This window comes from Carya illinoinensis, chromosome 11 (genome assembly GCF_018687715.1).
Source record: "Carya illinoinensis cultivar Pawnee chromosome 11, C.illinoinensisPawnee_v1, whole genome shotgun sequence".
In the NCBI taxonomy this organism is placed as follows: domain Eukaryota; kingdom Viridiplantae; phylum Streptophyta; class Magnoliopsida; order Fagales; family Juglandaceae; genus Carya; species Carya illinoinensis.
Genome location: NC_056762.1, coordinates 43,693,187 through 43,706,850, shown reverse-complemented (window position 1 = coordinate 43,706,850; position 13,664 = coordinate 43,693,187). Strand labels below are relative to the sequence as shown.

Genomic DNA, 13,664 nt, shown 5'->3' with positions numbered 1-13,664 from the left:
ATATATAAATATTATATAGTTATTTTGAAAAAAAATAAAATCTATTATTAAAATTTTTTTTTAATATAAATCTCGTATTTTTTTGCTTTTATCAAAATAATTACGTAGTATTTATACAATCACAACTATAATGATCATTTTTCATTTTAAAGTATTTAAATTTTGAATAAAATTACTTGTTTTTTAAAATACCGATTTTATTTATAAAAAAAAGTGAAGGTGGGTAAGACGCGCTGATAAAAGCTTGTGGAGGTGGGCTTAAAATGGTTGCCTGAATACCAACATTAACCCAACAGAGACTATTAGTCTAGTCAGTAGTTTAAAAAAGATTAGGTACAAACTGAACCTTGATTTCTGGGGTGATGGTTTTTATAAATCAAAGAATAATTAATGAATCGTGATCATTCGGCTTTTATATATAGATCTTCATTGATCCCAATTATCTACTAAAAAGCAGCTAAAGCCCAGCTAGCCACCCTCTTTTATTTTGCTGACATGACGATCGAATTAACTCTCACTTTCAATAAAGTTTCGTGGTGGGCTACTTGTGGATAAATTAAAAAAAAAAAAAATGTTTTAATTAATATAAAAAATTATATAAAATTAAATTTATAAATTAACATAATTAATATATTATAAAATTATTTTTATAATAAAATAAATTTAATATATCATACAAAACTATATCACATTATGAACTTATTTTTATAAAAAATTTTTATAACTATAACACTTCTAAATTTTTATATGAGATCGAGCGCCTTAGCTCCCGGCCCCAATCACTGATTCACTGAGATTATATTAACAAGTATATATAATATTTGTCATCTTTTCAACGTATATGAGTAAATGTTGTTGTCGAGTGTTATTATAAGTCAATAATTCTCTCTAATTAATTATTTGTATAGATTTAAGACAATAATAAATATTTCAATATTCCAGACACACTTATGTCTAATAATGCTGTAAACAGTATTGAGGTTATCATGCTTATCTGCGTATAACGGGCTGATTAATGTCTGTTTCCCTAATTGGAAACTTCTCTATGGCAGATCGTGGTCTTTTCCTTTTAAAATAATATTTATTCTTTAAAGTTCCTTTATTAAATTGGTACCACCTCTTATTTTTTGAGTTCCTCTTTTCGAATGGGCCGGGTGTGGCTTACAGTCTGTTGAAGAAAAAGTCTCAATTACAATATATTAATTGTGTTTAATAATAGGAACTCATTCAAAGGTTTGTCAAAGAAATCATAACATGCATCATGAAAGCCTACAATAATTATGTACATAAAAATAATCAGAAGTTAGAATTGTTAAAGTCGTAAAGTCATTTTATAAAAATCTCAAAAGTTTAAGTTTATAAAAAAAATATAAATTTTTATTATTTATTTTATATTTTAACACTCTGATCATTCACGTATGAGCGAAACTATTCTTCAATAGGTGGCCAACACATGTAATATTTAATTAAATAGAATAGAATATAAAATAATGGTTCGAATTCAAGACTTATACTCTGATACCATGTGAAATCACTATTTATCTCAAAAGTTTAAACTTATATGAAGATATAGATTTTTATTATTTATTTTATATATTAACAATGTGATATGTTAAATATATTTTATTATAAAAATACCTTTATTATCTTATGTACCACACGAAGACATACAATTCAGTTTGTAAAGTTTACTTTTATATATTAATTTTTTGTGGTTAAAGTATTTCTCTTTCCATATTAATTGGTTTACATTGATTTCCTTCTTTGATCCAAATTAACTCTTTTAAATATCTCTCTCACTGATCACACACACACACACACATGAAAAGGTGAATGTTAATTTGATAATTTTGGTATTTATATAACGAACCCATTAATAGTTTTTTTCAAATAAATCACTAAACCATATAATTATGTAGAGAAAACATAGAATAAAAACTTACATTTTCCTTGACTATTCTCTATTATGTACTATCTTTATCTAATTATTCCATATTTGTACTTTACACTGATTTCTTAATTAATTTGATGCATACTTATTTCCTTGATATATATGCGTAATTCTTTTATGAATAACATAATCATCATGAAAAGGTTCATGAATTGAATTTTATTGATAATTTTGGTTTCATACGAATTAAGAACCCATTTAAAAGGGAAGATTCCCTAGCCAGAGAGAGATATTATATAAGCATTAAATGCTATAAAGTTTAGCATCGAACTATATAATATCCCTTCAAATTTAAATTCTAAAATCAGAAACAAACTAATATATTATTATATATAGAGAATGTCCTCCATATAAAGAAGATTGAATAATGCTAGGCTTACTACCTTCCGGCCTAGCTACCACTTTTTTACTATTTTTTTTAATAGTTAAGAAAGTAACTATTAGTGAGCTTGTATATTTTTTAATTTTTTCTTAACGATTAAGAATGTTAAAAAAATAATTAAAAGAAAATAATAAAAAAAATAAAAATAAAAATACACTATATATAATAATAAATGAGTACTGGTAAGAGGATAGTAAATATATCATCATTTAAGAAAATTTCCTTGATTAATACTTGACATGGCCGGATTTTTTTGCCATCCTTAGTAGCCGGAGCAAGTTTTGGCCGGCAGTTAATTTCATGATCATACGGATAATGTAGAAATGAAAATCCAGCGTCGATAAGCTTGGGCCTACTTTGTAATTTGCATGTAAGATTAATAATTAGGAAAGAAATTAAAAAGGGCATATTTATTGGATGTGTATCATGTGTAGTACTACTGCCTTTTTATTTTTTTAAACTTTGTGTTATTTTTATATTTATCGCATAAAGATCAACAATTTGTAGCTTGATGGAATCATGGAAAATGTTTGTTAAAAGGGGTTTCACGGGATGAAAAAAAAAAAAAAACATTTTTGATCATGTACTATACTATTTATATGAATAGTGCATGAAGAGAGTGATAATTTTATTATTACTTTAAGCCCTTCATTTTTTTCATCTTCATGAAAACTCTAGAAGTATCATTTGGATAATGAGTTAAGATAAATAGTTAAAAGTTGAATAAATATTATTATTATTTTAAAAATTAAAAATATAAAATTATTTATTATATTTTATAAAAATTTAAAAAAATTATAATAATAATATAAAATGAGATAAAATACTTTAACTATCTGAATGGAGACGAGTCTCATGCAAGTCCTTTTAAAAAGGTAGACCCCACCATAAACTTATAACTATTTTGTAACGTACTCAAAATAAAATATTAATTGCGGGTAGTAATAAATATATTAAGTAACTACATATGAAAGAGAAAATCTCAATAAATGAAAGGATAAGACTGAACGTTAAAAAACCTCCCACATTAATTATGGGCATTAATGAGAAAAATTAAATATGGAAAGAATTCCTTTTAAGTTTTTATTTAAATTTGAAATAAATGACGTGAATTGAATCTTACAATATTTATTTATTGTTATTCTTAGAAATATTTTAAATAATATTATGTTAGCAATAAATATTATATGCACATTTTATAATATCTGTATCTTTCGCATGCTTAATTCAGATTCTCAATTTCAAATAATAACTGTACTTTAATATAAAATGGAAATAAAAATAAAAATCATTTAAAATGCATTATTAAAAGAGAGAGGACCACAAAGGAAAGAACAGATGAGAATGAGGGGGAGAGAGAGAGAGTTAAAAGAGACCGACCATTTTTGGGGAGTTAAGAGAGTTACCACGTACGTACAAAAACCAAAGATTAACTATTAATTACCTGTGTATAACGTCTATGCTAACCAGAGTACAAACAAACACAAACTAGGGTCCTCTCTCTGGCTGGCTACCGATCGAGCTCTATATATTCCCCACCTCCTCAAGTACCTCTTCCTATCCCATAACCGTAAACTATCGCATATCCATCATACGCCGGCACTGGTATATATTTATGGCTCCTAAAGGAGACAACGTTGTGGTTTCTAACATGAAGCTTGAGAGGTTGCTCAGCATGAAAGGAGGCAAAGGAGAGACCAGCTATGCCAACAATTCCCAAGCCCAGGTTTCTTTTCGACCCTACGTACATCATCATCTTTCTATTTGCTAGCCTTTCCTCGATCTTCTTCTCTCTATCTCTCTCAGATCTGAATATTACCCGTCTCTGATTATAATGGTTTAGCTCTTAATTAGAGACAAAAAAACATGTTTCCGGCGTGTGAAACATATACACACACACATGCTCCACAAAGATATATATCTTGTTTCAGCACTAACCGTGTATAAGTCTACCTTAGTGTTACCAGCCTAGCTTAAAATATTCGCTAATCTTTATTTCTAGCGAATCATAATATTCAACGACAACCCGTCATTTCATATGCGTCTTGAATTTCCTCGAGAAAATTTCACAAAAACACCATTATAATTGTCTATTTAAGCAGTTATATTACTTGGTACTTGTCGATATATATTTTTGTGAAGGACAGCTGTTTATATAATTACTGGAAGACCAACGAAAGGTTGAAGAGAAAACGAATTCCAAAAGAAAAGAATCATCAATTTTATGAATATATATTAATTCATGTTCTTATATATAAATGAAGGTTCCCTCCTTGTCGTCCATGCAGGCTCTACATGCTCGATCCATGCTTCATTTAATCGAAGAAACCCTAGATGGGGTCCAACTAAACTCCTCCGAAGTACCCTTCGTGGTCGTGGACCTCGGATGCTCATGCGGCAGCAACACCATCTACATCGTCGACGTCATCATCAAGCACATGATCAAACGCTACGAGGCCTTGGGATACGAGCCACCGGAGTTCTCTGCGTTTTTTTCGGACCTCCCCAGTAATGATTTCAACACCCTCTTTCAGCTCCTCCCTCCCCAAGCCAATTATGGTGGTAGTATGGAGGAGTGCCTAGCATCCGACAGCCACAGGTCATACTTTGTGGCTGGAGTCCCCGGTTCCTTCTATCGGCGGCTTTTTCCGGCCAGGTCCATTGATGTATTCCACTCGGCATTTTCCTTGCACTGGCTGTCTCAGGTACGTAAAATATCGAGTATTAACGCTATCAGTATAATATATAAACTTAAAATACATATCTTTTGCGACGATTTATGATCATGCGCCACTAATTAATTAGTTTGTTTCCGAGGGTATATTATATGAAGCCAGCCCTTGCTAATTAATCAATAGAAGATAGATCTTAGCCGTCAGATCTATTGCCGGCCGGCTTTCAGAAGGTCAAAAAAGTTATTGCCGCACGTCAATAAATTAGCTAGGAATGAAATTGCTAGCTGCTGTTTCCAAAAAGAAGATGACAATACGAAATGTTTTCAACGTTCATCTTTATAAAAGAAGTCTACAAACAGTAAAATGCTTCGAGATTTAGTAAACAATGATCTGGTGCGTCATATTCTTGTCATGTCTATATATATAATCTTTACATTAATCTGTAAATGTACGTGTATAATCTAGTAGCTAGTGTCACAGTACCGTTACAGCTTCCTAATTAAATTATTATGTTGAACTGCTATAGTCTTAAGATTATGATGTTGACGTGTTTGGGAGGGGGTCAAAAGTGTAGGAGAAAGGGATGCGCGCATGGCTAATGTACCATAATTTACAAATTGAGATGAACAAGCTAAACAGAACCATTTGATATTCTTATTCATCCCTTAAAAAAAATCAATATCCATGTCATTATATATATATATATATATATATCTTGGAGCTCATCATCGTTAATATATTCTTCAAGCAAGCTTTATAAGCTTATTGGTTAATGGTGTAGTACTAAAAGCCATGGAGTAATTAGTAGAGTTGGGCTCCCTATCTCTGAGTACCAGGGACGAGGACCAACAAAAAGGAAAAAAGATCGAGAGGAAAAAAAAACATGGTTGTCTTTAATTCGTAGGCAGAGTAGCTTATAATTCACTGGGTTTGACTTGAATATATAAAAACGAATATTTTAGAAATTAATACCACTCCAAGTCAAAAGAATAAAAAGGAAACCAGAAGTCTGATCTAGATTGAATTTTAAGATATACTATATATCTTCTGTACAAAACACCCAGAAATAATTTTGCATGCGTTACAGGTGCCCGATAGTGTGCTAGACAAGAGATCAAAGGCGTATAACAAAGGGAGGGTGTTCATCCACGGTGCAGGTGAAAACACAGCAAACGCATACAGGAAACAGTTCCAAACTGATTTGACGGGGTTCCTTGCATCAAGATCACAGGAGATGAAGAGAGGTGGCTCTATGTTTCTCGTCTGTTTAGGGAGGACCTCAGTGGACCCCACAGACCAAGGTGGGGCCGGCCTCCTATTTGGGACCCACTTTCAGGATGCTTGGGATGATCTTGTCCAAGAGGTAATCATACCATGACCAGCAAAAGCAATAATTATAAATTGATAATAATATATATGCTTGCGTTTGAATAGTGCATGCACACCATAGGTCAATTTTCATCTTCGGCAAACCAAAAAAAAAAAAACACAATACAGAAGGATGAATGATGAGGGATTGCTGGTTTACAATGCCTTGTTATCATGAATTTTCACTGGTCATGATTGAACCACATCAGTTCTAGCCGTTTGATACTCTCCCATAACTGGATCTAGCCATCCATTCACGATCACTGTGTCGGCAGAATAATTACTGTTGGGAGGTGGGCGGGCCGGCCATGCTATTGATCACCATGGAGTTGGGGAGTGTAGTAGAAAAGCACAATCATATCATAGGCATAGGCAAGACAGTCATATCCATCCGATCATTGTTGATCCTATAGAGTTATTTTGTTAGAAAGCAAAGTGCATGTAATTTTGGTCCTGTCCATTAATCAACTGCATGCTATAATCCGTACAGTACTAAGATTATAATAAGGTGTTGATGGTTTTTGTATCTATGAGTTTACAGTAATGGGCTGGTTAGATCGAAGTGATTACTAGGCCGAGGAAGTATCAGATATTTTTATACATTGTTCTGATCATATATTACATATAAAAGTACAGAAATTAGATTTAACATGATTTTTGTTTGTATTGAATTGCTCTTGACAATACCTAGTACATATATATATTATAGGGCCTTATTAGCAATGAGAAACGTGACAACTTCAACATTCCTGTATATGCACCGAGCCTACAAGACTTCAGAGAGATAGTTGAAGCTGATGGATCATTTGCCATTAACAAGCTAGAGGTTTTCAAAGGAGGAAGCCCTCTTGTCGTTAGCCAGCCGGACGATGCGGTCGAAGTGGGTCGAGCCCTAGCCAACAGTTGTAGGAGTGTGTCTGGGGTCCTAGTTGACGCCCATATTGGTGATCGGCTTAGCGAGGAGCTATTCTTAAGGGTAGAGCGCCGAGCCGCAAGCCATGCTAAAGATCTACTTGAGCAACTACAATTCTTTCACATAGTTGCATCCCTTTCTTTTGCTTAAGAGCAAAGAAAAAAGGACTTCAAAACAAGAGGGGAAAAGGCATTTTTCCCTTGCTCTTCTTCCATTATCTTTTTTGCTTTTCCCCCCTCTTCAGTGCATGTGTCATTCCATTGCATAGAGAAAGAAAGATTCAAACACAGAAGAGAGTAGGATCAGAAGGCTCTTGTGATTACCTTTTTCCTCTTTCTTTATTGTTCTCTTTCTCTCGTGTGTTTCTGTGGTGCTTACTGTAGTAGTAACTTTATACTTGATGGCTTTTGTGACTTTGTGTACGTTCCCTTGAATCCAAACGAAGTAAATAAAAGCAAGTATATGTATTTCATTCCTCTTTCTTTATAGCTAATTATTATGTCTTTGGATTTATGAATGAAGGGTTTCCTTTTCTACCTAACAAGTTGATCTTAAATGTGCCATTTGAATTCAACTTGTATTTTTGTTTCACCTTTTTGCAATAAAAAATACAGAGAGTACTGTGTGGTGGGCTAAGAAATGGCAGTTATTTCGGTTACTAACATCGTTCCCCTTCTTGTCTTTTTTTTTTTTTAAATAATTTATTCTCCTTCTCGTCAAAGGCACTTAATAAATAATTTATTCCCCCTATTTTTGGGCACTCCCTTTTCTTCTGGCTGGCCTATATCAACCTTTTACTTTTTGTTGTAATTAGTTACTATTATGATCTTTAATTAAATCAATCACCTTTGCTATGTTATGCTAAAACAAATTAAAATGAAAATTCAAAATAAATAGCTATCCAATCCCCAACCCTATACATTATAGAAGGTTCCGTTGATGAAAAATCCCAATCAAAGGTGATTCAAGTTTCTACAATAATAAATCTAAAGATTGCAATTAACCAGACTTCCGTTACTCAAAATACTCTCTTCGGATGATCAGTAGAATTTGAAAATATCGGCCCGGTCCTTCGAGGTATAGTCTAAACTCTAATCAATAAATGCATACCAACCTAAAATACATAAATAAATACGTAAATGTGACTTTATGTAAGGAGTAAAGTAAATTCATAAAAGTGACCATACGAAACATTAATATAAAGAGGGAGAGGGGAGTCTAAAAACATAGCCGGGCTATACCATTAGGATCCAAGATGACTGCTACTCCGGCCGGCATTATTTTTGTGACCACTTTTTTCAAGACAATCCGACACCCTACCTTTTCAGACAGCCCAGAGAAAAGAAGCATTGCCCCTCTTCTTCGGTTATTATTCACTGACACTGTGCGTCGGCTGGACAACTGGGAGTTCCAACATCAAAGCTTCCACGCTATAAGGACCACATTTTCCACGACACCCAATCCGACACGACCTACTTTTTGAGGCAGTCCACAAACATTGCTCTTTATCTTCAGCTCTTATCCGACAACCGCCGCATACTTTCGACACGGTCCAGAACTTTGCGCCCCTCTCGAGTTTAATCTTTATTGTTTGTTGTCACGTAAAAGTAGCTTAAAATTGCTACCCACTACTCACTAGTTTTGAAAATTTACGCTTTTTTTTATATAAAATATTTTTATATACAAAATGTAACAAAATTTATTATTCAGAAGAAGTAGGTTCGTATGATTGGAGGCAAACCCAAAACACATGCAACCCTCAAGAATCCATAAACTGACTGGTCTCCATAAAACCACAACTTAAAGCCAGAAGACACAAAGAATAAGGCGGCCATATCATTAATTTGCATGGTTCACGTTTTGTCAAGACACGACCATAACTATTTCATTTATAAAACCGCTCACATATACAAATCAAACCCTGCAAAATATAACGAACATAAAGAGAACCACCTCTAGACACCCACCAAAGCTGGGCATAGAAACTTACTAACCAGCTGACGGCTTCGTCAGCAGTTCAAGTGATTTCTTCAAGAAGTCTACAGCAACTGAAACATCATCGAATGCCAGTGCCCCTACTGCAAATCTTGCAGCTTTATGTGCCTCGGCAATTTTCTCTGCTGGGGGCTGATAGTTACTGTCATATTGATATGTTTGAGCAGTTGTAGTGGAAGGTTCTGAAACACTCCCATTTGTGCTGCTTGAATGGTACGGGGCAGCAGATGTGTAGTTGGTAGCAGGAGGAGCTGGTTGGTGAGAGTAAGAAGCATCAGAGCCCTGATAGTAGGAAGGATAGTGAGGTGGAAGTGGAACAGCTGGGAGGCTGCTCTCAGAAAAACTTGGATAAGATTGAAAATGTTGATAAGGGTAAGAAGACGAAGTTTCATGAGAAGGGTAATTAGAAGGCAAATGCTGTTGAGGTTCCTGTGCGTAAGACTGATGGGGGTATGGCTGCGAATAAGTAGGATTTTCCGATCTGTTTGTTGCTGGAGGTGGATGAAAATCATGGGACGGGTAAGTGGGATCATGGGATGGGTAACTGGGAGTAGGGTAAGAAGGAGGTGATGATGATGAGACATGTGTAGGATGCTGGCCATCTTTATCGAACTGAGCTGCAGGAGGAATGCTTGTAGGATGATGGTAATTGTCTTTATCATGGGCCTGAGGTGATGGAGGAATGTGTGTTGAATACTGGTCGTTGAATTTATCGGGGAACTGAGGTGATGGGAAAGATTCAGGTCCAGCACCAGTAACTGCAGTTTCGCTTGGCCCAAGATTCTGCAAGGATAAATATAGTAGTAGATTCATGAAAATTGTTGCCCTCAAATGAATTTTTAGCTAATGCAAGGACAGACTAAATACTCCCAAGAGTCGAATCATTCATTACAAGATCAGTGAGCTCTCCTAATATGAACCTTTCTAATGTATGCTTTACCTATATTAACTTCCGAAAAATTCTGAACTCCTGATTTACAAGCAATAAAAATCAGCACAGTTAAGAAGCGCAATTTATCACCCTTTCAAGTTAAAATCAATGGGTAGAATGTTAGAATAACTCAGGCTTTTTCGAAGTTAGCTTCTTAAACTGCAAACCATTTTCCACGGTATCCAAAATTATGGATCATAAAATAACAAATAATCAATTATTTGCCATGAACAGAAACATCTATTCCTTCTTTACTGTATTCACGAACCAACATCCTAAAATCCTTCAGTATATAATTTCATTAACCATAATGGGATAAAAGATGAGAGGGCATATTATTATGTGATTGGAAACATGCGTCAGTATATATGTGTCACTGTGTGTTTGTGTATATGTCGTGCGGATGTGTTTTCATATTTCATGCTGATTTATCAGATGAATAAAAAAAACCCCTCCTTTCCCTTTATAAGATTACTCTAGCATGAGTCCAGAACCATACATATGCTCCACTGGGGGTATTTGATGAAAGTGAATCAAGTGATAGATCATCATCACCAGCAGGCGGACCTGGAGTGGGCCGCCGTCCTTCTTTCAAAGCTTTCCTTATATCTGCCGCTTTCCAAACTGCATACTTCTGTTTCTCCTCAAGCTGCAAAAGAGATGCATCACTTGTAAACTACAAAAAGCTTTCCGTCTATTCCTCATATCACAAATAAATACAATTTGATAAGCCAATAACAAAATCATTAACATCAGATCCTCTGAGCTCTGAGAGTTCTGCACAGTAAATAAGAATCAACAAAGCAAAAAATAAGATGATCAGAAACTCACATCAGGCTGAAGTGCGCCAAACTGATTAAGAATCTCAAAGAAAATACTTGCAGCATAAAATGTTTTTGCAGTATTCCTATAAACAAGTAGAAAAGAATAAATGTCAGAATAAACTACAGAACATATAAAAAAAGGGTTTAATATCATTATAGCATTTTGCACATGGGTAAGTGATTAAGAACATGATCCACCACCAATAATTACTAAATATGTTCTTATCAAAAAGATAATTACTAAATATTGTTAGCTCAGTAGACAGGAGCATATTCAATATTCATAGCCCTACCCTGAAAGTCTGCGATGGCAAAGCACAGAATGGAACCCAAGATTATTATTTAACAAGTAGGGTGAAGATTTTTAGGTCCTTAAGCTCCTTAGCGTGTAAATGAATTCAATGATCATCAGACTGAGATCATATTTGGAGTAAGTTATTGACAGTTATACCAATGATACGACAGTCGTGCAGGACTTGTATACTCATAGAGATTTTTTATTATATCAAGAAGGCAAGTTGCAAATGATTCTCAAAGGCTTTTGATACAAGCTTCCCCAACCCCAAAAGGCAGGTGCTGGCCTTAAAGCATGGATGTTAAAACACGATGTGAAGTATGAAACAATTTTTGCATATCTCATTTGCATAAATTTAAAATAAAATAAAATACTCAAACTGGTATAGATTCCAATTTTTTTTATATTCATCAAATGCACCTCATATCTCATTCACACAAATTTAAAATAAAATAAAATGTTCAAAGCTGGTATAGATTCCAATTTTTTATAAGTAAAAAATGATTAATCCTTACCAAAACATTCAAGATTCTAGGAATTATAACACGATAGGTAGGGCTCTACAGTTGAGAAAACTCAAACCCCACCATTCCCATCAATACACCAAAGAATAGTAAAGTAAGTACATGTGTAATAGCTAGAAACTCTTCTCTTCTTCTTCTTCTTCTTCTTTTTTTTTTTTTATTTTTTTTGTCGGGGAACCTCTCCAAGGCAGGTCGCTTTGGACCCACCCCCTGCAGAGTAAACCCCGGTCCCGTGCACTACACCCTCGGAAGTTTCCTTACACGGAACTAATTAAATCACAGGCTTTTCACCAGAGGGTGTGGCCCAAAACATTGTTTGCACCCATGAGGTGTGAACCTTGGTCCTTGAAGGGAGTGATACCCCAAGACCAGGCCTTCACCACTTGGGCCAACCCCTTGCAGTTTAGCTAGAAATTCTTAATGATAGACTCATCAAGGAAAAACAAGATTTTCTTCCGTTTATTTTCTTCTCCCCTCCAAAGACACAGACTGATCAAAGATAATCAAAATGAAATGATCTTCAAGCCCAGAGTTGTGCATTTTGTAAGTGCCTCATGACAAGGGGTACAAACCAAAAACTGGGGCTTCAAAGATTACAACTAGAGGTTAGTCTAGAGCAGCATTCAATGAATTTTCTAACTGTAGTCATATATATGAAACAATATTTGACATACAAGTCTGATCGTCCTCCACGGTCTTGCTTGTCCGCCTTCTCAAAGACATTTAAGGCAAATCCCTCAAGATGCAAATTGTCTTCAGGCCCCAACTTCAGTGATTTCTTATCCTGTAAAGAACCAATATCAGTTGACGTCAGTTAGGTGAAATAAATCGCAATAAACTCGGGTTGAATGAAAGGGTACAATACATAATATCGTTAAAAGATGATCAAATTGTGCTCTTTTGATAGGTAGGATTTAAACCTAAGAACTCTTCCAACCACATCGCACCCCTCTACTGTTTAAGCCAAAAACTTACAAGCAAATTGAGTGCTTCCACTATGGAGGAATACCTAAGTGAGGGTATTAGAGGTAGCAGAAACATGTATTGTATCAAGTTTAAGCTGCAAAGGGGGTCCTAACAAATGTTCCAGTACATCAGAATAGGCAACAGGCAAATTTATACTCGCCCGAGAGCCACAGTACCAGTGCAATACAATTTAGACTATCTTAACACAGTTCCAAAGTGTTTTCCATTTCAATAACATGGCCCGGGAAGATGCAAGTTTTTTTTTTTTCACCAGTTTTCTCGGGAAACAAAGAGTAAATGAAGCTTTTACCGATCCGCCAGAAATCAAATAAGAAATGATTATTAAGAAAATAAAATCGAGAAATTTATATAAAAAAATATTAGGCAAAACAGAAGTGGACCTTTTCTAGCTGTTTCATGAGGGAAACAAGGAGTGAATTTGTGGTCTTGGTGCGCTCGCTTTGGGGAATCCTGAGCCCTCGTTCCATCGCATATAATCGACCTGACAACAGAAAAAAGAAAATCGCATCAAATTGAAGGATCCAATTCAACGGCTCGTATTTGAAGTGATTAGGGATTTAGAGTTTAAGGATAGGGCTGAGAAAGAGAGACTCACAGTAATAGGCGACGAGAGGATCGTGCTTTTGCAACTCATCAGCTCGTTGGAGGTACGGTAAGAGTAGCTTCGCCGGCTCGTTCTCGCCTGCCATCAAAGCGCGCACACACGCAGAGAGAGAGATAGAGAGAGAGTTCCAGAAAATTTTACAGAAAATGGTTTTGGGGAAATCTTCGAGGCAAAGATTTTGATAAAAATGGCACTTTACTACCTTTCCGTCTAAA

At 34.9% G+C, this 13,664-nt stretch overlaps 2 protein-coding genes across 2 annotated transcripts; one reads left to right on the top strand and one right to left on the bottom strand.

Moving 5' to 3' along the window:
• Positions 1-3,807: 3,807 nt before the first annotated feature.
• LOC122281509 (indole-3-acetate O-methyltransferase 1-like) lies at positions 3,808-7,782 on the top strand. The gene is made up of 4 exons (XM_043093038.1): positions 3,808-4,059; positions 4,622-5,038; positions 6,096-6,371; positions 7,086-7,782. The coding sequence occupies exons 1-4, from the start codon at positions 3,949-3,951 to the stop codon at positions 7,437-7,439; spliced, it is 1,158 nt and encodes a 385-aa protein (XP_042948972.1). The 5' UTR covers positions 3,808-3,948; the 3' UTR covers positions 7,440-7,782.
• Positions 7,783-9,089: 1,307 nt separating this feature from the next.
• Positions 9,090-13,664, bottom strand: LOC122281508 (protein HOMOLOG OF MAMMALIAN LYST-INTERACTING PROTEIN 5). Its single transcript, XM_043093037.1, has 6 exons — positions 13,441-13,664; positions 13,226-13,326; positions 12,533-12,642; positions 11,047-11,122; positions 10,715-10,864; positions 9,090-10,067 (listed from the first exon to the last, which is right to left on the bottom strand). Exons 1-6 carry the CDS (start codon positions 13,532-13,534, stop codon positions 9,279-9,281), a joined length of 1,320 nt encoding a protein of 439 aa, XP_042948971.1. The 5' UTR covers positions 13,535-13,664; the 3' UTR covers positions 9,090-9,278.

Coding starts and splice junctions, on each gene's coding strand:
- LOC122281509 (XM_043093038.1), top strand. CDS start 3,949: ATGGCTCCTAAAGGAGACAACGTTGTGGTTTCTAACATGAAGCTTGAG. Junction 5,039..6,095: donor CCTTGCACTGGCTGTCTCAG/GTACGTAAAATA, acceptor CATGCGTTACAG/GTGCCCGATAGTGTGCTAGA. Junction 6,372..7,085: donor GGGATGATCTTGTCCAAGAG/GTAATCATACCA, acceptor TATATATTATAG/GGCCTTATTAGCAATGAGAA.
- LOC122281508 (XM_043093037.1), bottom strand. CDS start 13,534: ATGGCAGGCGAGAACGAGCCGGCGAAGCTACTCTTACCGTACCTCCAA. Junction 12,643..13,225: donor TCATGAAACAGCTAGAAAAG/GTCCACTTCTGT, acceptor GGTTCTTTACAG/GATAAGAAATCACTGAAGTT. Junction 10,865..11,046: donor TTGGCGCACTTCAGCCTGAT/GTGAGTTTCTGA, acceptor TCTCTTTTGCAG/CTTGAGGAGAAACAGAAGTA.